We start from the raw sequence: 22814 nt of genomic DNA, 5'->3' as shown, positions 1-22814 counted from the left end.
GATGAATTTCGCCGTAGGATTGGAATTTTTGAGAAAAATAATACACTAACCTCCAAGGCTTTTATTTGAGTCACCATATGCTACACCAGATTCAAGTCATGCCTATTCTCACGATACGGGAGTGCTCACATGTACTAAAACCGGGATAACGCACCACCAAGGGCATGAGACTATAAGTTAATGTTCATTTCTAACTCAACTATAGCAATAATACCTGTATCTACCTTGTTGATACGTACTAAACCTCTAAGAATGTTGCGAAAGGGAATATTGATTAAGTGTCGTGCTAGTTAACGTACCTAGGAACATAAGGCCTTCGTTCCCCATGCCAATACGATGTGGGACGATGAGGGCGTTGACTATAGGATGAGGGATCATAGTTGTTCCTGAATCTCCGGGTGCTATAACCAAACCTTTGGATGGAAATAGCATGTCCGTTTCCTCTGTAGTAAGGATTCCATCTCCGAACGAGATAATCTTCCAGTTCGGGATTAAGTCCTGTTAACTCATCAGTAGATTCGGTGTCGTAGCTCATGGGGTTATACTCCGGGATCTCGATACCAAGGTTTTTATCCACGTAATCACCATCATCTTTATCATCCTCGATTTCCCATCCTCTCCCACCTCGCATTGTTTTTATCTTGAATAGTTCATAATCTGCAGCCTCTCTTCGATAGCGTTCTTGATCTAATTCTGCCTTAGCACCCCACTCAAAAAGTTCCATAGTTCTGTCATCACCGTCAGTAATATTCCCGTTCTGGCGTCTCTGGAAGCTTTTCATGAAGTCGGTTGGAAACCCTCGTTCATCCACGAGGACATTGATATGTCCGTGGAGATGACATAAATTTTCGCTTGTGCCTAGCTTTACGGTGAGATGGGGGTCGGCATTTGTGACAGCATACTCCACTGGGTTTCCAAACCGATCCCACCTTACCGCAACTTTACTTCCATCGTTATCGTAAACATATTTGCTGGTATGAACCGGGCAAATAATCCACACGACGGTACATCCTGCTCTGATAGCTGCTGTCTTAGCCATGTCTGCGTTAGCATCGATCGCACGGTAAAGATCCTCCTCGGACTCGTATTCGGGAACCGCAAGCTCCTGTCGCTGACCATCCGTCAAGCGAGCAGCCCATATTACCATAGGATTATCGAGTGTCCCTTGCCCGTCTCTAGGGCAATCATTAAGTTCTTGGGGTCTCATCTTAATGACGGGGGGAGCTCCACGTGGAAGGCTCATCCCAAAGTTCCACGCCCTTGAACTGGACGAGGGTATTTCCGAATACATCTTGTGAGATATTTTATACAATTTACTGTTTCTTGGGCAGATTAATGCGTATATCTAATGTTTAGTAGGTGCTAGATGCTTCACCAAGAGGAATTCACGTTTATGAGCTCGATATATATCATAGTTACCTATCCCTATGGGTGAAGTACTAGTAGAAAGAGGACATTGTTGAAGTAAATCCACAACCAAGGCATTTTTAGTGGACTATTGTTCACTCTGGACCTTTCATTCTATCTTATTATAGTGACTGGCCATGTTCAACAATAGACTATTATCCGACTTGTATGCTTTATTCTGGAACTAATTATAGAAAACTTCCAGGTAGGTACCATTATATGAGGATCACCATGTGGTGAGATAAAGAGGAATGATATTAAAATCTTCATCTTCTAAGTTACCAAGTAGTTACCTAGTAGCCATAGAACAAAGGCTTGAATTTGACATACTTGATAGTAAGTTGCCGATTTTCCGAATGCAGCCTAAATGTACCTAGACAAAGGGACTCCCAGCTTCCACAGGAAAGTTACGCTAGGTACGGTCGGCCCATCCGAACAATACTAAGTCGCAGACTTGTCAGAAAACGACCGGCAAGAATGGGTCATGGCATGGTAACCCTAATTATCATCGGGACGTCAACGCCACGCCCTCCCCTCTAACATAATCCGAGTTACAGATGGAACCAACTAAGCGTTTGTATCGTGCGGGAGGGGATGACGCGTTGGATCTCGAGGGAAGGGAGAGATATCGACCTGGTGGATATCACCCAATCCATTTCAACGATTATCTTGACCCAGAAAATCGGTTTCAGGTCGTTCACAAACTTGGGTGGGGTAATAGTTCTACAGTTTGGCTCTGCTACGACGAGAAATGTAGGTATTATAAGTCGGTAAAGGTCATGACTGCAGAAGAGTCGGTCGAGGAATGCCCGGAGCTTCGAATATTGAAGGCTCTAGCCGATGTTAGCGACAAAGAACTTAGAGAAAACCACCTTAACATACCTCGAGATCACTTTTGGATCAACGGGCCAAATGGGCGTCACCTTTGCTTAGTTTCGGATCTCCTCGGACCAAGTTTATTTATGAACCATCCTGATGGCATGGGCATTCATACTCCGGAATTATTGACGGACATAACTTTCCAAGTAAGCAAAGGGCTGCAGTATCTCCACCGAAAGGGGATCTGCCATGGAGGTAAGCATTGCCATCCTCAAGAAACGATTAAATCATACTGACTTTTGCCAGACCTGAGGCCAAGCAATATACTAATGCAGCTGGATACATACGATGTGATGGAATTGACTGGTCGTCAGATTAGCAAGTACCTTGGACCAAGACAATACGCGCCTTTAGAAACTCTTTCGGGCAATGATCCAAAGCCCCATGGGCCTGATTACCTAGTCTTCCCAGTTTCATTAGAAACTTTACAAAGAAAATGTCGCACGGGAAGGGTAGTAATCGTCGATTTTAACGACAGCTTCTATCACTCGGACCCCCCATCCTTTCCTAAGTGGAATCGACAATATGCCGCACCAGAGCTCCTGTTTACAAAGACACTGAGCGGCCCCTTGCAGGATATCTGGGCACTCGCCTGCACGATATACGAAATAAAGACTCGGACACCGTTGTTTAGTGAATATGAAAATTACACATCTTTAATACGTCAGATGGAACTATGGTTTGGACCTTTGCCAGCGGGGTATCGACAGTCAGCGAGAACTCATCTAGAAAGGGAGGGAAAACATCAACCCGCGTCTAAGGATGCGAAAGAACATTCAGACTCGACGAATTTAGCCTTGGAAGAAACACTCCCTAACATAGATCAGCTAATTTCGCTATCCCCAGAAGAAGAGCGGAATATGCGAAAGACTTTTATAGGAAAATCTGAGTGGCTGACCCCTCTACAAGCATCTCTTGGCAGAGAGCGAGATTGTTCTGTCTACGAAAGGAACAGCGGGGCATATACTTCATTAGACGATACTGAATCCGACACTGACAGCTCCGATTATGCAAGCCAGGACTGGACATCGGAAGATGAAGGTTCTCAAGGAGATATATATGCCCAGGCAGATCTCATTTTTGACGGAATTGAGGAAGAGAGTCTAGCCCCAGATGGGTTTGGAGGGGATGTTGAGGGAGAGCCATATTCTCCTTTGTTGCAAATGACCGACGCCTCCGAAAATCAATCGGGGCAAGTTCATGACGAGGAATCACCCGCTATGCCGACGACGCGGACCAAAGACAGCGAAGTCCCTTTCGAGCACGGGCCTGGCAGTAGTGAGACGGAATCAGCTACAAGTGAGATGATTCTCAGAGAGCTGCTAGCAAAACGGGATGTGGATGAATCGTCAGAGGATCGAGATACAAAGCGGCGACGTACGAGTGAGGATTCGCCTAAAAGAAGGGGGGAATGGGTAAAGAGGGTAGTTAGTATGCCTAAGGAAGAGGTCCTTCTTTTGTCGGATCTTCTATCGCGCATGTTTAAGCATGATCCAAGAGAGCGCATAGACATCGACACTATCATCGACCATGACTTTTGGGGAGATAGGAGGTACAACAAGCTAGCTAACCCCAACAGCTCCATCGACGGCGTTCTAGACCCTATATCGACAAGGACGCGCAGTCAAAAATCAAGGGTCGAAGAACGATCAGGGCAAGAGACAGAGCCTTCTCAGGAAGTTGGACTAAGCGAGCCAACAGAAGGCGAACCAACAGACGTTGGCAAAGATTAGCGATATTGTTGTGAGAATTTCTTATAAGCGCCAGCCTTACGCATCCAACGAAACTTCTATGTCTGGACACGAGATTATCTGCCAATTTCAAGATTGTCATAGTTGAAAGGAGGCTGGGCGCATATAGAAATTGAGGGTTAATCACCTAAAACCTACCACATTTCGTAGAGGAAGACATTCAACATAGGAATTTTAAATGGTGAACCTACCCAGTCAAGGCGATAGATACAACTGACCTATTTACTAGGTATTAAGTAGTAGGAACTTGTTTCGTACCCTTGATGATTTAACTTCGTGCTTTAAGTGGAAATTTTTGTGATAGAAATGAAGTGGTTTTCAAATTTAACAAAATAAAAATGAGGTGTTGGGAGATGATCTCAAAGTGGCGGCTGTTCGGTCTGTTCACTCGAAGTGCAAGCCATGTTGTAGCCGATTATGCGGCCGGCCGAAGCGCAGCGTGTTATGCACTTCTATTATCTATTGCCATGCGAAATGACTTACCAAGAGGTCATGAGAATGATGTTTCTAGGCTGAGGCTGATCCAAGCCCAGTTGCTAGGTTAAATTATCACAAACGGCCTCCAGCATACCACGAACCACGGCTATCTCGATTCACGTCAAATATCCGTTATCTCTCTAAGATCCCGAAGTCCTACGTCAACTAAGAGTTAAATATACCCTTCTAGGACCTAAGTTACTATTGGTTAACCCCAGTAACTATAGCTGCCCTTCTTCTACTATGTAAGCATCAGCAAGGTCATAAACCAACCAGATGAAAGATAGCCTACCCGTCCATTGTCTTATGGTGCAACGTAGTACAATGGCAGATTTGAACAGGCCATTCCATCATGTCTACCAGGTCCTCGACAAACTGCGGACGTCCGTCGATAGCTAGAAAAGCCACTGGGAAGGAATCGCGGGGAAGAAAAAGTATTGGCTTTTGCATAAGATTTATGGATATTATCCAGCTGCCATCCGACGATTCGTCTGATCGGGACCGGCGGGTCCCACGTGGCTGCAGTGTAAAATATATTAATAGAGTACGAAGTACGCCAAGATCTTGGCATTCCCAACCGTGTTGGCGGGTCGAGTGAACGCATACAGCCGCACCTCCGCACAGCCACGTATTTTGTAAGATTAGGTTGAGGTTAGTTGCATTAGTTACACTTAGCTCTGTGCTGGCTCGGCTGGAAGCATTTTGCTTTGCCCTTGTGTCCGTGTGTTTTTGCGATCTCCGCGTAAATCCACCACCATCAGGTTCATGGTACAGATTCTAGCTAATAATCGAAAGGTAATCGGATTAGGTATTGCTAAATTATCGCCTAGCTCGTAAGATCGAACGCCTCGCTCCCCTGCCTCTTTCTCATTACGTATAGCCGATATACGGTACCGTAACCCGTTGCCTGGTGCTTCTATTCCAACAGCAACGACATCTATCCCAACTGCACTCAGCCGCGTTTTGCTGTCAGCAGTCAGGTCTCCGCCATGACAGTCATTCGCCTACCCGCCCTCGTGTGAGTTTACTCACTTACGACGGGTACCAACATCATGAATCCGAGATATAAAGATGGCAGTTCATCGCCGGTTCAAAATGACTTATTCTCAGCATCATCTCATACTCTCTTACATCTTCAGCATATATACCATCTAATCATTAGTACTTATACCTAATCATACGTCTGCTCATCTTCTCACTATTCTCATAAAATCATATCCATAACCACTCATAATCTACACTCTTCGACCACAATCACATACCTAGTCACCTACAACCTTCTAATAAAGATGTTTTCCATCGTCAAGACCGCCACCTCCCTAGCCTGCCTCGCAGCAGTCGTCCTAGCAGGCCCCATCAACAAGAACTCACTCTCACGCCGCGAATGGACCGACTGCCCGACCGGCACCGTATTCTACGCCTGCGCAAACGGGTACCGGGGGTGCTACCAGCAAGACCCGTGCGCGCTCCCGCCCATCGCCAGCACAAGCCTACCCGCAACCCCCACCCCCACCACCTCCGTCACCGCCGCCCCTCCCACCGCGACCTGCCAAAGCGGCAGCATCTGGCAGCCCACCATGTACAACCTCGACCTCCTGCAGCCGGACCTCTCTCAAACCCCCGTCACATACCTGCAAGTCCAAGCCTCCGGAGCCAGCAAACAGCTCGAGCAAGTCGTCGTCTTCAGCGGGATCCCCGCCGGCGCGAAGACATGTAACCTAATGTGGGCACAAGCCGCCGAAGCCGAGCGGACCTTCGTCGTCGACGGAAGCGGTCTCGCCGCGATTCTCCCGCTCACCGGGGTCCCATCTCTAGTTTCCGCGAACAGCATCAAGCCGTACCTGCCGGCTGCGGATACCAAGCCCGTGCACCCGGACTTCACGTTCTGGGACAAGCAGAGCAAGGACGCGGCGACGCATACGGTGGGCCGGTTCAATTGCGCCGAGGAGGTGTATTATAAGATCCAGCTGGATACGCAGAATGGTGATGGTCGCGTCTATCTCGAGCAGGATGGGAAGAATGGGCTTTATGTTACTTATGAGTGCTAGGTTCGAACCTAGTGTCTGTTTTTCTGTCTATTTGGGCACCTTCTAGGTGCTTGATTCTGGGGCTTGGGGACACGGGGAATGCTTTACGGGATATATGATGGGATGGTTTCATGGATCACTCATTTGCATCAGCGATGGAGTTTTTGATTTTGGGGGTTTGCTTTTGGCATTGGTAGGCGCTCCTTATGCGGTAGAGGGGATTAGGTATAGATGGCTTGTATCGGATCTGGGATATTTTGAAATATTTAGACTTATAATTCGTATATATAATTAAACTTGAATCCTACCTTTACATAGCAGATGTTGCTTAGTATTTGGTGATGATACGATGGTAAGTTAGCAGTCCAGGTTGTTAAAATATGCGGTGCGAATAAAAGGGGCAAGCATGCGTGTCTCAGGGGATAATAGTGGGGATAACCTGAGAGTCCCTGCAGTAGGTACCTATATAAGGGGGGCTGTCCCCCAATTTCTGAGACATTTAGGAATTAAGACAGTCATATACCTAACTATTAGCTACCCGACAGTGACCTATCAGCCAACAAGGCCCATCTCCTAGCAGTGGGATGTGAGTGTTGTAAGGGGTTACAGTATTTTCATGCGCTGTTGCTTCACCTCGATCTTGAAGTTACAACTGAGCACCACTAGTTCAGCCTAGACGGCTCCTTGTGTATAATTCTAATAAATCCCCCGTGGTCGATCTTCGAAATGGATGTTTCCAAGTACGCGGTCGGGCCGGATAGCTACGACGTTTTATCGCGAGCACAAATCTCAAAGTTCTTCACTGCGAATGCTCCATGTACGAGAGACCAATGCGATGAGCTGGCTGGTAAACTGCTAGGAGGTCCCGCCTCTGCCACGCCAATGCAGGGAGGGAGTAGCTACACGGTAGAAAGAGAGGAAGCCCCCAAGGTAGTCCAGTTCCGGGATTTACCTATTGACATGAATCGATTTGAGCTTGTCCAGCAAATCTACCGGGAATTTGTGCCTCAATGTGTGTACCACGGCACCCTAGGATCCCTCCATGTGTATATTTGGAATCGTATATCTGGCCCAGCTTTCTGTCGAGTACGTCGAGAGATGTTCAAGACGGACGCGCCTGGTATGGAACAGCGTCTAAGGCAGACCATTCAAGATTTTGCCAGGTTAGTCGATATATGTTATATATTTTCTCTACTTACCATGCATATTACATAGCTGTTGACTATGACATCAGATTTTTTGCTTTGGGATGGATTAATAGACCGACTTCAGAATCATTACCGGTTGGGTTGCAGGAGGAATATGTAGCTACTCTTGACAAGCTCTCATCTACGCTTCCCGAAAACCTACAGCCAGTAATAAATGAAGTCAGACAGGATCTCCATCTCCTCTTTCGCCCCGACTTCCCCATTGCGCTTCAGCACGCCGATCTTCTAGAGAACAACATCCATGTTGAAGAAGCGACTGGTCACATCACTGGAGTCGTAGACTGGGCCGAGGCCTTCATAGCGCCCTTCGGGATATCACTTGGCGGAGCAGAGATCCTGTTGGGTATCCAGACATATACGGATTGGCATTTCCATCCCTCTCACGTTGACATGCGACAACTGTTTTGGGACACATTCTACAACGAGATTGGCGAGGTATCCGAATTAGACAGGCGGTCGATAGAGGTAGCGAGGTTGATGGGGTTGCTTGAGAGAAATGGCTTCGAGGAGAACGGTAACTCAGGGGTGTATCTTGAAAGACTCATCTTCCTAAATAAAAAATAAGACCATATAGGGAACCCATACCCATACGCTACCCCTGGCTTTTACAACACATTGAGAAATCCGATGATGAATCTATGAGAAGTACGTGCAGAAGTGAATACAGTCTATACCATTTTCTATGTATTCTCTATTTTAACTCTTCTTATTTCTCATTTCCCTGTTTACTCCGACGCCGCAAATCAGCTATCCACTGTTTCTTTTCAACTTGAAGACTTCGATGCGTCCACGGTATCGTAATAGCCAGCCAAATTATAACAAAACCCAGCGGTGCTCCCCAACCTACAAGTATTATCAGTATTATAGACGCAATGTAAGAGCTAAGATTATCATGAACTTACCTATGCCGTAGGCAATCTCCTGGGGCACAGTCCACACGACGGCCATCGAGCCGGCCCCAACAAGTATAGACCCGATGCCCCAGAACCAGTTTAGGCCTTTGATAAGCGCTCTAAAGTGCTTACTTATCTTGTATCTGCTTAGCAATCTTTGCCTATACGTCTTCCCCGCACCACCATCGACCGCGACGACGTCTTCGATGAAAGTCAACAGTACGGGTGGTATCGGCGCACCCTTCGGCGTAGAGCTGACTTTACATGTCGCCGGCATATTTCCCGCGTCCATCAAACCAGTTGCGATAGCAAGGGAGCCCACCTCGATGAAGAACAAGGGTAGGGGCATTGCGAGGGGGCGGACAAGCGGTTCGTGCGGGATAGACGCTCCGATTAGGATTCCGGTCATAACCGTGTAGCCTACAGACAACGTCATATGTGTGAAGTCGAAGCGCCAGCGCGTGCCGTTTAAAGGTCGGTAGAAATCATCTTTCATGATTAGGCGCCATGATCGGTGAGCGAATTCGAGGCCCGAGACGAGACCGAAGAAAGATGTAATGATAGCGAAAACTGGGCGTCACTGTTAGTTTGTGTTTCCTAAAGAGTTCCGTATACTCCTCTACATCTCTTGTCTTGTATAATACAGCGATGCCGGAGGGTTTGGATCGTAGAGAGACGAAGGGAGTATGGATTTAAACTTACGAATGCCATGTCTCAAATTGGTATCGAACCAGAGTGGATAGAATAGAATAATAGGTAGTATGCTTCCTTCGAGAACCAACAATCCTCCAACTAGGAATAGCTTCTTTTTATGATCTAAGAGCTTGTAATTTAATCGCGGTAGGCCAGGTAATTCCTCGCTTTCATCCTTAACTGCGATCGCAGAAGAGACAGACTCGCCTCCGGACTCTTCCGTACCTAACGCTTGAGGTAGGTTTAGAGCGGCGCTTCCATTTTCTAAGTCATTGTTGGCCATGTCGCGACTCGTCAGCGGCTGACTCTGGAGTAACTAGAATATAAATACAAGTCCTCGCTGAACGAGAAAAGAATATTTAATCATTCACCAGCAAACAAACTCCAAATGTTGTGGGAGGCGATCAAGCCCATTGTGTGGTGAATATGTTGTGTATTGGCGCCGGAATTCTGGTATGGTCGGGCATAGAAACGGGATGTATTATCGATCGATCAAAGTAATCAGAGTAATGATACAGTGACTGACGAAAGCCCAGAAGATGGAAGAGGATGGCAGAGGACAGCGATGACGTTATTCATTCTGAGCCTCGATGCAGGGATACCTACTGGGTACTAGGTACCTACCCTTTAGGAGCATTTGGTCCTGTAGATTAAACTCCGAATGCCCCGCCACTTATCCCTGCCATCTAGATTTACACGCGTGGGCCACCCAGATACAGTATGTACCTACCTAATGTTTAGAAAATTACAGAACAAAGCAAACATACATTTTAGTTCTACTAAACGCAATAAAAGCTACAGAATATCCGACATTCAGGGCATTCGACTAGGTTATGCAGTACAATGAATCGTGCTGGCCCCTGCGAAACCCGGCAGCTCGGCGTAGCCCCACCACCTTAAAAACGGGATGACGTAGGTAAGACCGTTAATGTCTGGCTCGCTGCGACGATACACAAGAGCAAATCCTGTCTCGAATCTGACATTGCGCGTCTTCGTAATTTCATGCATAGAACCACCGATCACCTATACTTACCTACCTGGGCATCTAACGATTAATGTAGGTAAGCCTATGGGAAAAGAAACATGGATGATAGACAGGTAGCTGTCCATAGTAGGCGACACCCTCGAATGGAAGTAATGATTCATTACCGTGATATCTAATTTATTGGTATAATCTCTAGTCTGTTATGGTATCTACAACTATTAGTGATCGGGCGGACATCCTCGAATAGGTACCTATATACATGGTGTTTCTTTGTGATGTATAGCCGCTCATTCTGCGTCGTTCCCGTTCTTAAGCTTGGGGAGGAGTAACGTAGGCAGCTTAATTGGGAGGTGAAGAATCGTATGAGTCTGATCTTCCTCAAACACACTTCTGAGTCTTCGGCAACATTCTCCATATAGTTTCTCAGACTTGGTCGGCGGTTTCATTGGGTTTGGTCCCTTATCCCAGCCATGTCCCACGTCAGATATCATGGTATAGTAGACATTCTTCGAAATGGGCGGTTTTTGTAGCCGCTGGGCAAGCTCCTCACCCTCTCGCAATAGCATGTCCCACTCGCATGTGTAGAACATCACATTGGGAGGTAATGCTTCTATGAGTATTTCGTCCGATGCTCTCGAAGGTGATAGGCAGGGATGAGCAAGGTCTAATTCGGGAGGGAATAGATATGATGCATCGAAGAGATTTGTCAATGCTGGTGGTAAGGTAGCTTCAGGACGAAGCGCAGATGCTCGGCGATCAGCGCGGCTAAGAGTGTAGTCGGTTATCGGGTACCAAGTTGCGATTGCGATAATACGATACTCCGGGATTTTTGTCGCCTTCCGGTGCTCAAACAAGCGAATTGGTGCTGTGAGAGCGATATTACCACCTGCAGAAAATCCTGAGGTTGCGATCCTGTTTTCATCAACTCGAAGTTCTGTCGCGTTGTTGATGATATATAGTAGCGCATCGGCGCCATCGTCGACAGCTGTGGGAAAGGGGAATTCTGGCGCAAGTCGATAGTCGACTGAGACAAATACTGCGTGGCACTTCTCTAACACGAAGCGCGCGAATCTTGCATCGTCCGAAGCGTTGCCCAGTGTGAATCCCCCACCATGGTAATTGACAACGACCGGCCACTTGTCGCTATTCGGATCCTTGCTATAGCCCTCGGGGAGGTAGAATTGGAGAGTAAATTGTCCTTTAGTGGTAGCCAAGGTAGAGGGGATGGACTTGATGAAGTCTGGATTTGGTGGCCGTGGTGGTGCTAGGAAATGTAAGCTCATCCCAATACATTGCAGAGACCTCCACCAGCCAGCTGTTACTCTAAGCGAGAAGCGCGAAGGAGGAGTTCCTGTCTTGTCTTTCGCCTTTTTCGGTTTCTGATTAGGAGGAACCTCCCCTTTAGCTAGAATTTCTTCGGTATTGCTCTGCGATATGACGGGTATTCCTTCGACAGTTTGCATTTTGGGATCTATGAAATTTGAATGAACATAAATGGGAGTTGTGTGTGTCTCTGGAAAACCAGCTTTCTAAAGCTTGTGCGATATTAATTCAAGTCTTGGATAGTGTTGCGAAAGAACTAGACGTAATTCCCATGATGGAATTCTGAGACTCCAAATTGTCTGAAACAGAAAGTTAGAATATGAGAATTTGTATCATCAAAGTTGATCGGTCGCGTTGCGTAAACAGGAACAGCTACCCACTGATCCACTGATATGACGTTTAATCGATTCAGGACAGCAGGGGGTAGCTCGAGCCTCACCCAGCTAAGCCCTACCCTAATGCCTAAGCAGCCCCGGACTTTTGGAAATTCTACAAAATCAATGCAGGGGGCTATGGCTTCATGGCTTTGCACTTGCTAACTTGATACATTAATACTTATAATTACCATATAATTAATTACAAGCATTATGGAGAAGATCTTGCTCCGACCGATAACCCGTTTCTATTAATGTGTAGTGGCTAAATGTACTAATAACTGGACCGGGATCCAATTGTCGGATCTAGGTGTTCGATTTAGTGATGTCATGAGTTTCGGTCCCACAAAAAGAACGGCAATAAAATGTCGATCCAAGTCATTTGTAGCATCTTGATTGCCATTAATCCCTGCATCGAGGTACAAATTTGCCAATTAAGGAATACATGCAAGCCAACGCGAGTTTTGATTGGCTAAACATCATCCGGTCTATTTGCTCCGGAAGTACCGGGGTGTAGTGTTGTCGTCACCGATACATAAAAATCCAGATATTGTTAGGAACTTCGACGGATATTTTCAAAAACATGTATCTCGTCACATGAGCTCTATTGGCCGTCGATGCCGATTCCGTGCCTGCCTACCTCGAGGGCTAGTACATAGCAAATCCCCCAAAAATCGTTAGAGGCAATTAAATATTAGGCTATCAGTCAGGTTCCTGCCAAGGTTTATTATAAACTTGCTCTTGCCTACGACTCCCATCGCTCATTCACCTCGAAACTACCTAGAATAGAATTGACTTATCAACCTTGGGCCTTCATTAGAGCACTTTGGCACTTGCTGTTCTTCTCTTTTCAACATCAAATATTCCGGTATTAATAATTTCGTCTCTTCAAGGAGTTTGATCGCATATTTCCGATATTCCCGCGTGTTTGCACCAAAATCATAGAGATACCTACCCAACCAACACAATGGCGCCTTCGATAAGGCTAAAGAAACCCCTCCTCATACTTAATCGAGTCATCGGACACACATCCGCCAAGAACCATATCACGAAGATCCATCTTGGTGATACGGATGGGTTGGATTCTGAATCGGATAAGAAGCATCTGAAAGCCATATATGAGAAACGGGCTAAAAAGGAATCACAAAAGGAGGAACGGCGATCATTACAAGCAAAGAAAAGGGAAGAGGAAGAAAAAGCATTATCCACGGAACCACCAGAGATACGTTCGAGCTATGGCACGCTCGATCAGGAACGCGTACCACCATCCTTTCTACTAGAGCATCTTTCAACCGATCGCATTGAACAGACAATCAGTTTCAATGCGCGACTACACCATGTGCGGTCTGTAAGCTCAAAGCTAGCCTTCATCCTTCTGCGTCAACAGGTTGACACTATACAAGGCGTTTTGCAAGTCCGAGAAGGGGCTGTATCAGAAAACTTCGTACGATGGGCTGAGCATTTGAATACCGAGTGCTTAGTGCATGTCCGAGGTATTGTACGCGAGCCACCAGAACACATCAAGACTTGCAGCGTACATAATCTCGAAATCCTCATCGATAGTATGCATGTCTTAGTACAAGTTGAGGAGCCCCTAGCTATTGATGTTTATAACATGGAGCAGGTGGAAGAAAGTGAAGAGAGCCACGAGACTCGTCTGGCAGCTTCAAACCGAGTTCGCACTGCGAACCGACTCCTTTTCCTTCGGACCCCAGTCATGCAAAGCGTTTTTCGAATTCGTTCCTCCATCTGCAACGTATTTCGCTCCACGCTTGACGAGCAAGGATTTATTGAGATCCAAACACCCAAGCTCCAGCCTGCTGCGACCGAGTCGGGTGCTGAGGTCTTCAGGGTTAATTACTTTGATAGAACCGCGTTTCTCGCACAGAGCCCGCAATTGGCGAAACAGATGGCAATCTCTTCTGATTTTGGTCGCGTTTTTGAGATAGGGCCGGTTTTTAGAGCCGAAGACAGCAATACTCACCGACATCTAACTGAGTATACCGGTCTGGATCTGGAGATGACGATTCACAACGATTACCACGAAGCTATGGATGTGATTGATGGGCTGTTAAAATCCATTTTCAAGGCAGTATATTCTCGATGTCGCAAGGAAATTGAAAATGTCAAGACTAAATTTCCTCACGAGGACCTCGTCTGGCTTGAACAAACCCCGCGCCTCACCTTCAAAGAAGGGGTCCAGCTGTTGAATTCATCAGGGTGGACAGATGATGACGGCAAGCCAGCCGCCGAGAATGAGGATCTTGGAACGCGGTCAGAAATTCGGCTTGGTCAGCTGGTGAAAGAGAAGTATGGTACTGATTACTTCATCCTTGACAAATTTCCAACATCGGCACGGCCTTTCTACACGCACTTAGACCCGAATGATGATACAGTCACCAATTCTTTCGACATATTCCTTCGAGGCCAGGAGATCACAACAGGCGGTCAGAGAATTAACAACCCACGACTATTAGCTGAAAGAATGAAGAAGGCAGGGGTAGATTCCGACGGAATGGAAGAATACATGCAAGCATTTGAGTGGGGTGCACCTCCACACGCAGGTTGCGGTATTGGCCTTGAACGTGTCCTATTCTTGTTATTGAATTTAGGAGATGTTCGAAATGCCACTCTATTCCCAAGAGATCCGAAATCATTACCAGCAAAGAAACCCGGACAATCCGACAAGCTTCCGTTCCCGGAAGCTGATACTATCCGTTATACCTTTGAAGGGGAGCACGACCATGTCCACCTCCCCGACCTAGAGAAGCTCATCGTAAACTACGGCGATGCGACAAACACTTCCTGGCTTGACGAACGGTATAAAGTCTGGCGAGATACGGAAACTGGAGCTGCAGTGGGCTACGCGGAGGAAAATAAGTATGCGATGATCATGGGAAATCCTCTCTGCGATCCGCGCCAGTACGGCATCGTCATTAGTTCTTTCCTTAAGTACCTTAAGAAGAATGAAGATCTCCGGCCTATCTGGATCCTGGCCTCTGCGCAAGTCGAAGATATTCTGGGTGCGAAGCTTGGATGGCGGACACTGACGTGTGTGGCTGAGGAACGTGTGGATGTGAGCAACGCTAATAGGGTGGTTAAGAAGGAGCGCCAAGCAAAGAATGCCGAAGTGAAAATCCACGAAACCGCACTTGGCCAACCGGTCCCCGACGAGGTGAGAGCAAAATGTGACAAGCGAATTGAGGACTGGAAGGAAGGCCGTAAAGGTCGAAAGCAAGTCCACATTACTGAAGTTCGGCCATGGGTGTCAATGGCTCACCGTCGCTACCTTTGGGCCGAAGATAAGAACGGCGAAATTGTCGGACTTGTCATCTTGCACCGCCTCTCGCCTGAACACGGTTATCAAATCAAGTTCGCCCTTGATTTCCCTGGTTCACCATCCGGAAGTATCGAAGCCCTTATTTCCCGCGCTATCCAAAGCCTTACAGCTTCAGGGATCAGCAGTGTGACTTTCGGTGCCGGTGCCATGGACGAGCTAGTCATCGGTAGCAACCTAAACGGCATCAAAGCCAGGCTCCTTAGCCGCACGTACAAGACGGTGGCACAGCAGCTAAAACTAATTGCCAAAAGCGAGTTCAGGGAGAAGTTCGGCGTGAAGCAGGAGCCGGTTTATATCTGCTATCCTTTCATGGGCCTCGGAGTTTCCGGGGCCAGGACATTGATCAAATTTTTCGAGGACGAGATGTAATTATCTGTATTCCCAAACATTGATACTCCACTTCTTTGTTTTTTTCTTTTTCATCTGGCGGCATGGCTTAATGGTGAGGAGTTTTGGGAAGCGGAATTTGATATACCAGGATAGACGATCTGGGCGCATTTGACATTTTTACTTAGTAACGATAGATACCCATTAACGGTAACGTATCTTGGATGAGGATTGATATAGATTATAATGGACGGCATATTATCAAGATCATGAATAGGATGAAAGCAAGCGGCACTTGAAGTTACATAACTGATTCACCTCGTGATTTAACCCTTCAATTTCGTGGAGGTTTAGCCTGCACCGCACCCCTGGCCCCGAATGCATCGGGATGTGACCTAAGCCCGGCCATTCTAACTAATCTGAGTACTATCTTCAACGCTCCGTGATGCGTTTAAGACATTACGGGAAAATTAGACGCGATGGCTCGGTGTCGGGTTAAGTGGTTCAATTAACCTATATTCCTTCGTGTACATAACAACAACTACTTCATGGCGCCGTATTCAGGCGCCTATTTTTTTTACTATGCCACTATAAGCCATTCGCAGCTATGGTTGTTCTCGGATCCCTCGCTACGGCGTGTCTAGCGACGCTCATCCCAAGCGTGTCGGCATTGTTGGCGTTCCCTGGCGCTGAAGGGTTTGGTCGAAATGCCGTCGGTGGTAGGACGGGCTCGGTCTACCATGTGACGAACCTAAAGTGAGTGTTCAAATGCACTCCTATAACGTGGCATATCTCACACTGCTGGACAGCGACTCGGGAACGGGGTCATTTCGCGATGCCGTGTCAAAGGCAAATCGTATAGTCGTCTTTGACGTGGGAGGAACTATCAAAATCGCTACGCGGATTGCCGTCTCTAAGAATATTTACATTGCCGGACAGACTGCTCCGGGTGAAGTAGGTGGTGTTTAACTTGAAAAATTGGGGGGATTATAAGCGCTAACGGTCGGTAAGGGCATTACGGTTTATGGCAACGGCATGTCGTTCTCTAACGCCAACGATGCCATCGTGCGCTATATCCGATTTCGCATGGGCAAGGGCGGCGACTCGGGCAAAGGTAATATCTGATCTAAATGAGTTGATGAACTCGACTTACATATGGCAACCAATTGGCAGATGGAATCACCATTGCTGACGGTAGCAATATGATATTCGACCATGTCTCCGCGGCCTGGGGACGAGACGAAACTTTCTCCATCAACGGCGCCGTGCACAACGTGACCGTGCAGAACACGATTATCGCCCAGGGCCTGGAAACGCACTCATGCGGTGGGCTGATGCAGTCTGATTACGGCATCAGCCTCTTCAGGAACTTGTACATCGACAACAAGACAAGAAACCCCAAGGTCAAGGGCATGAACGACTTCCAGAACAACGTGAGCATGCGCAGAATGAAATCCCGCATCGCTGTAATAGCATAACACTCGCTGACCCTAGATCACACAGGTCATCTATAACTGGGGCGGAGGCGGCGGCTACATCGCCGGCGACAGCGCCGGGCAAAGCCACGCCAACATCATCAACAACTACTTCATCTCCGGGCCCAGCACCAGCGTAACCGCGTTCACACGGGGCAACGCCAATTTCCACGGTTGTAAGCACACTCACTCTCCCACGCGATCAAACACAAAACCAACTCACCTATCCCAGATGTTTCCGAGAACTACTACGACAGCAACAAAGACGGGTCCCTCAACGGCTCTCCCCTCTGCGCGCAGACCAGCTGCTACAGCAACATGGCGATCGAGCCGTCACGCTTCGACTACCCCGGCCCGACGCATCTACTGACGGCCCCGGACGCCGTGCCCCACGTCCTCAGCGCCGTTGGGGCGAACTTCCCTGCGCGAGACGCGGTGGATAAGGGATTGGTAGCGGAGGTGCAGAGTTACGGGAAGAAAGGGCAGTTGATTAGTGACGAGAACGCGGCTTCATCTGGGGGAGTGGGAGGTGTGGTGACTGTGAGCGCGTTGACGGATACGGATGGGGATGGGATCCCGGATGAGTGGGAGAGCGCGCATGGGCTTGATCCGAGGGATGCGGGCGATGCGATGGAGATTGGGGCGGCTGGGTATGCGAATATTGAGGTTTATGTTAATTCGCTTGTTCCGTCTTCTTGAGGGCTGTTGTGCGTGTAGATAGCGTATTGGATGCTTCGTTGCAAGGTTGCCTGTTCGTTGTGAATTGAATCTGAAGTTTTTCGCTTGTGTCTCTAAATTCGTAGGTCTTGTTTCGCTATTATGGAATAGAGAGAATAGAGAAGTAAATTGAACTGGACGCCAAGAAGCGAGGTATTTCCAGCAAAGAGACTACACATGTGGGTCCAAGCCGGCAAACGGCGGCTATTCGTGGATGAGAAGGCGCGATCGGGAGGGGTACATAAGCCATCTTGCCAGCAGTTCTTGCACCTTCCCCTCGCAGGAAGCCCACTTCCTCAGAAGAGAAAGGCAAAACCAACCACTCCCTTGGTGGTCTAGTTGGTTATGGCGTTCGGCTGTAATTGAATATTTAATTGTTACCGAAATGTCGCTGGTTCGATTCCGGCCCGAGGGAACACATCACTTTTTTTGCTTTTATGCATTAGTACTCTTTTTTTTTCTTTACCCCTACTTCTTCGAAACTTCTCTGCTTTTTTGGTTGAGTTTGATTGAGGCTTTGTGGGGCCATTGCCAAAAGAAATACCTGTTGAACTCCGACCCTGGAAGTGCCGACTGTATCATGCGGCTTCGGTATATTGCCGGAATAAGACACTATTTTCAAATATCCTATGAATGACCTGCAAAATTTGAAATGGTTTTTCCATATTATTTCGTCATTAAATACACATGCTTACCTGAACTAAGCGATTTAATTGGGAATAAGGTGTTTTGGTATTTGAGTTCGTGGAACTTTTTAGGGGTAAAGTATTGTCATTCTTTGGTGGTTCAAGTTGGTTGTTACTGATCTTCAAGATTCAAAATGAGAACATGACAGCGTATACCTGTCTTCAAATAATCATCAATATTCACAGCAAAAATTCCACAGATGTTTAAAATGAAATTAACGTAAGGATGCATAGCTATCCCGCCATCAGGGCATTCCAGTCATTATCTCCATCCCTAATTTTCAGAATACCACCATCAAACCCCCAAAATCCAACCAATCTGTGGCGGTGTAATGTGTATCGTATTCCTCGCCAATCCCCGCGTCTTCGTCTGGGCACAATTGTGCTCTGTTTTACCCAAAACCCGAAAATCGGCTGTGCCGCAAATCCCCAGACCACCAATTGCTAACGCCAAAATCAGGAAAACCACTCAACCATCCCGTCAAGATTACACGTAACTTTTGCAATTATACCATCCCCAGCTAAGTCCTACTCTGGGGCGTCGAGCTCATCGGACCGTGCTCAGGGGCCGGCTCCTCCGTCTTGCGGCCGTTCACCCGGTCTTCATAGGCCGTAGGCGGGCTTCCCATGTCCTTGAAGGCCTCCTTGATTCGTTGCCGAACCGATCGCTTCTGCTTAGAATCGGTCTGAGGCTGGTCTTTGTCATAAGAGTAAGCGGTAGAGCCCGAGAAGGTTGAAGCGGACGAAGACATGACGTCGGATTGTGGTTGGGCTTGGGTTTGATGTCGTGCTTTTGATGCTCGGCGAGCTGCTTGTTTTTGCTCTTGGTGATGGGCCCAGATGAGTTCTGGGTTTGTCATTGCCAGTGACAGGGAGACCGAGGCGGCGGTGGTCTTATAGCAGTCCCTACACATTAAATCGTTGGTTGGCTTGGTCAGGGGTCTTGTGGGATTTATAATGATGGTGTTGATCCGGTGTTAACCGATTTTAAAGCCGTTATCCTTTATGTAGACTCAATTGAAGATACTGGAATCTGTAACTTAGCGACGTTGATGATGTTGTTGATGACGATATTGCTGTTTAACAAGATTCAACTTCAACCTGAGAGGAAAGGCATTTGCTTTATAACCTAACAGCTACCATTGTGACTAATAGCTAGTTGTATAGGCTTAGCAATGGCTGATGACACAGCCTAGTAGGCTCAATTGTCTATAGCAAGCTTGTCAGAGCGGACTATTTCCTCACTAGGATAGTCAATAGAGCCGACCGATCGAGTGGGTCTTGGCATGTAAAATGCCTAGTAGGTTGAACATGTGTATTGAAAGTCGCTGACGCCCTATAGGGTCGAAGGATTATAGGGCTGTAGGGTTGTAATAGCGGTCAACTGGATGGTTTATAGATTGTTGGTGCAATGCTGCACATTGTCCTGATGACTGCATAAAGCACTTGACTGCCTTGTACTCCCCCATATCTGCTCGAGTTGTTTATTTCCATATTCACGGTCGACTGGAGTCAGGCCATTCCAGCAAGTGTCTAATTAGTTTGTCGCCCTTTCATCGACGCGTCCGATCTCTAGGCAGCCAGGTTGCAAGTTCGGCTGTTAATAGTCTAGTGCTAATTCGGATTTCGGAATATCTTGCCAATTAGAGATCATCATCTGGCACGCCTTGCGAGGTCGGATTGAATTCCGAGTATTTGGTATGACGGTGTCAACGCGTCCTGTATCATTAAAGACATAGCTTCGTGATAGCGTACTTAATCTGTGATCAGAAATTAGAACAGTCCCCCGTCCCGCCGGGTGACTCATGTCAAGCCCCGGGCCGTCGTGGGGAACAGCGAAGATAAATGGGTCCCGAGGAGACTATCTCTTGGCTAGATCGCGGACTAATCGAATCCGTACAAGATTTTCGCTTCAAACTTCCTCTTTCCAAATTAGCTAATTAATTTTTCCTATCCGTCGTTTACGCACCGTGATGGTTACAATCGGCTTCATCTTTCTGAATTCTCACAATGTTTTCTTCTGACTAATATACCGAGATATTTCGAATTGACTCACTTATGGCATTGCTAGCTGTCACATCTTCTCTCCTACATAGGTCACTTATACAGTCGTGGTTTAGGTCTTACACCTAATTACGACATCCACAGATAGCTCCATTCAGCTACCACGTGAAACATTAGACTACTAGGTAGAACAGACTCTGACTTTCGAGCTAAACAAGTTACGATCGGTTCCTCCCATCATACCTAGTAAATAATTTGGGGTTGACCAAGTGAAAGCTAGAGCATACTCAGATATCGGCGTTGGATGAACTTCCATCTCAAGTATTTATAAGCCGTCAAAGAAGCATTACAAGTCACATCACCAGCTCTACCTGTGTCAAGACTTTAGAGTTCAGCCATGATCAGGTGAGTCGGCGAGTGATTATAATGATAGGTATTTTCTTCACCTCGCTATTGAGAAACAATAAGAAACAATGAGAAAGAAAGAAAAATTCAACCGCTATCAAAAACACGCTAGAAATCATCGGCGCATATGAAGCATACCGACTACAAAAAAGCAGATCATCCAATCGAACCAATCACCATCACCGCGATGCAAATATATAATACCAGGGGAAAAGAGACCAAAGTTCAGAAACAAAAAGCAACAGGCCATGCCGCGAAGCCCCTCTCTCTTTTGTTGACTCCTATCTGCCGGAACTCCAAATCCGACCCTGCTATGCAATCACCATGAGGCGGTCTAAACCAAGTCCCCATCTCTACCTCTAACCTTTATAGCATCCTAGAATACCTCGGTGACCACCACGGGCGTCTCCTGTTCAGATACTCCATCTCCGGTTCCCGTCGCGACCTCCTCAATAATCTCCTCCAAGATTTCTCCCGCAATCTCCGTAGCTTCATCCAAGGGCTCCTCTGCAGACTGAACCTCTGTTGGCTGCTCTTCGGTTGACTGCTCCTCTGCTGACTGCTCCTCCTTGTCTTTGGTAACGAGGTCCCAGACCACATCGAGAACGACGGCGGCTGGGTTCACGTTGGTCGGGTCGATCTGTGTTGACACGTAGAACTGATCGAATAAGGAGACCAGAGTTGAGTGGAGGGCTGCAGGAGTGTCTTCCTCACCGAGCTCGAAACTAACAAGCTCAGTCCATCCGATTCGCTGCATCTTGTGTGCCATCGACTTCCAGGTGGCGTCTCCGACGAGATAACCCCACGTAAACCAAGAGCCGTGCCGGAGCACGCCCTCCTTGAAAACAACCTGGCGCTCGAGGAAGTTGCTGTCGGCCTCGGCTACATTCGGGTTCTCGAGATACAGACCCCAGCTCATGGTGGTCAGAAGGAAGTATATCATAGCGATATCTTTTTTCGGGAGGCTCCGCAGGTAGTCACGCTGGTTGTCGCGTGCCCCCATATTGGTGCAGGGATCCCTCATACGGTATCCGAGGGGCAAGTCGAAAGGGAGGTAGAATGAACCCTTCATCCATTCGTACCAGATCGCTTTCATTGGGTGGCATGGCGAGTTTGAGGCAACATCCGCGATGCGGTTGCATTGGATCATCGCTTTCTTCACTAGAGCGCGGAGTAACTGCTTCTGGTGGGCATTGCAAGGCTCGAAGCGGTCTGGCATCGCATCGTTGAAGAACTTGGAATTGAGAATGTCCTCAATGTGCGCGTCCCGCTTCTGTGCCTCCGCTACCATCTGAAAGGTATGTTTCTTGATGGGACGGCGCAAGAATGCCTCAGATGAGAGCATGACATCAGTGGGAGGGACACCAAGACCTGACACGATGCGTACGGAGATGGAACGCTCGTGTTTGGATATGAGAGAGTAGAATCGCTACGTCGAGTAGTTAGCTCTATCGATGGTAGTGAGGAAAGATGACATGTCTAGTAGCAGATGCGTAGTCTTACCTTGTTCGTCATCATGAGCGCAGACAGCGATTTTGCATCTAGGTTTTCGGCGACGCCGAGGATCATCTCGATAGGAAAAGCCTCCATCTTATGCGGTGGTTAAGAGAATAACCCGACTCAGTGTTCTTGGGTACTATAGATGAGAAAACTTTGGTTTGGGTAGCAGATTCAGAGGGTGCGATAAGTGTAGTTGAGTTATGTTGTGAATATGCTAAATAAAGAAGGGGGAAAAAACTTCCAAGGTGGGCAAAAGTTTGAGGAAGTACGAGAGAAGATGGTGAAAAAGAATTTGAGTATTTAATTGTATAGTAATGGACAATACTGGGAGGGCAGAGAGCGG

At 47.4% G+C, this 22814-nt stretch overlaps 10 protein-coding genes and 1 non-coding gene across 11 annotated transcripts; 6 read left to right on the top strand and 5 right to left on the bottom strand.

Annotated features, from left to right (window-relative positions):
* Positions 1-286: 286 nt before the first annotated feature.
* GGS22DRAFT_184887 (uncharacterized protein) lies at positions 287-1291 on the bottom strand (the record flags this gene model as incomplete). Its single annotated transcript, XM_047964236.1, has 1 exon — positions 287-1291. One exon carries the CDS (start codon positions 1289-1291, stop codon positions 287-289), a length of 1005 nt encoding a protein of 334 aa, XP_047823143.1.
* Positions 1292-1884: 593 nt separating this feature from the next.
* GGS22DRAFT_196901 (kinase-like domain-containing protein) lies at positions 1885-4248 on the top strand (the record flags this gene model as incomplete). Its single annotated transcript, XM_047965907.1, has 3 exons — positions 1885-1899; positions 1965-2481; positions 2533-4248. The coding sequence occupies 3 exons, from the start codon at positions 1885-1887 to the stop codon at positions 4017-4019; spliced, it is 2019 nt and encodes a 672-aa protein (XP_047823142.1). The 3' UTR covers positions 4020-4248.
* A 911-nt stretch (positions 4249-5159) lies between these two features.
* GGS22DRAFT_153618 (uncharacterized protein) lies at positions 5160-6861 on the top strand. Its single transcript, XM_047959878.1, has one exon. It carries the CDS (start codon positions 5804-5806, stop codon positions 6560-6562), a length of 759 nt encoding a protein of 252 aa, XP_047823141.1. The 5' UTR covers positions 5160-5803; the 3' UTR covers positions 6563-6861.
* A 406-nt stretch (positions 6862-7267) lies between these two features.
* Positions 7268-8313, top strand: GGS22DRAFT_196900 (uncharacterized protein; the record flags this gene model as incomplete). Its single annotated transcript, XM_047965906.1, has 2 exons — positions 7268-7704; positions 7776-8313. 2 exons carry the CDS (start codon positions 7268-7270, stop codon positions 8311-8313), a joined length of 975 nt encoding a protein of 324 aa, XP_047823140.1.
* Positions 8314-8419: 106 nt separating this feature from the next.
* On the bottom strand, positions 8420-9889 carry GGS22DRAFT_153617 (uncharacterized protein). The gene is made up of 3 exons (XM_047959877.1): positions 9345-9889; positions 8652-9212; positions 8420-8592 (listed from the first exon to the last, which is right to left on the bottom strand). Exons 1-3 carry the CDS (start codon positions 9616-9618, stop codon positions 8456-8458), a joined length of 972 nt encoding a protein of 323 aa, XP_047823139.1. The 5' UTR covers positions 9619-9889; the 3' UTR covers positions 8420-8455.
* A 626-nt stretch (positions 9890-10515) lies between these two features.
* GGS22DRAFT_196898 (alpha/beta-hydrolase) lies at positions 10516-12202 on the bottom strand. Its single transcript, XM_047965905.1, has one exon. The coding sequence runs from the start codon at positions 11781-11783 to the stop codon at positions 10608-10610; it is 1176 nt and encodes a 391-aa protein (XP_047823138.1). The 5' UTR covers positions 11784-12202; the 3' UTR covers positions 10516-10607.
* Positions 12203-13205: 1003 nt separating this feature from the next.
* GGS22DRAFT_153613 (uncharacterized protein) lies at positions 13206-15974 on the top strand. Its single transcript, XM_047959876.1, has one exon. It carries the CDS (start codon positions 13582-13584, stop codon positions 15724-15726), a length of 2145 nt encoding a protein of 714 aa, XP_047823137.1. The 5' UTR covers positions 13206-13581; the 3' UTR covers positions 15727-15974.
* Positions 15975-16291: 317 nt separating this feature from the next.
* On the top strand, positions 16292-17858 carry GGS22DRAFT_184880 (polysaccharide lyase family 1 protein; the record flags this gene model as incomplete). The annotated part of the gene is made up of 6 exons (XM_047964235.1): positions 16292-16440; positions 16494-16638; positions 16696-16798; positions 16858-17117; positions 17188-17335; positions 17392-17858. 6 exons carry the CDS (start codon positions 16292-16294, stop codon positions 17856-17858), a joined length of 1272 nt encoding a protein of 423 aa, XP_047823136.1.
* Positions 17859-18200: 342 nt separating this feature from the next.
* Positions 18201-18291, top strand: GGS22DRAFT_t15. Its single transcript has one exon. It is a non-coding gene; the product is annotated as a tRNA-Tyr (tRNA).
* A 792-nt stretch (positions 18292-19083) lies between these two features.
* GGS22DRAFT_184879 (uncharacterized protein) lies at positions 19084-19422 on the bottom strand (the record flags this gene model as incomplete). Its single annotated transcript, XM_047964234.1, has 1 exon — positions 19084-19422. One exon carries the CDS (start codon positions 19420-19422, stop codon positions 19084-19086), a length of 339 nt encoding a protein of 112 aa, XP_047823135.1.
* A 1901-nt stretch (positions 19423-21323) lies between these two features.
* Positions 21324-22666, bottom strand: GGS22DRAFT_69686 (uncharacterized protein). The gene is made up of 2 exons (XM_047967840.1): positions 22475-22666; positions 21324-22400 (listed from the first exon to the last, which is right to left on the bottom strand). Exons 1-2 carry the CDS (start codon positions 22559-22561, stop codon positions 21348-21350), a joined length of 1140 nt encoding a protein of 379 aa, XP_047823134.1. The 5' UTR covers positions 22562-22666; the 3' UTR covers positions 21324-21347.
* Between the last annotated feature and the right edge of the window lie 148 nt (positions 22667-22814).

This window comes from Annulohypoxylon maeteangense, assembly GCF_022496945.1.
Source record: "Annulohypoxylon maeteangense strain CBS 123835 unplaced genomic scaffold GGS22scaffold_2, whole genome shotgun sequence".
NCBI lineage: Eukaryota > Fungi > Ascomycota > Sordariomycetes > Xylariales > Hypoxylaceae > Annulohypoxylon > Annulohypoxylon maeteangense.
Note: the sequence above shows the minus strand (reverse complement) of the source record. Positions and strands in the feature narration are given on the sequence as shown.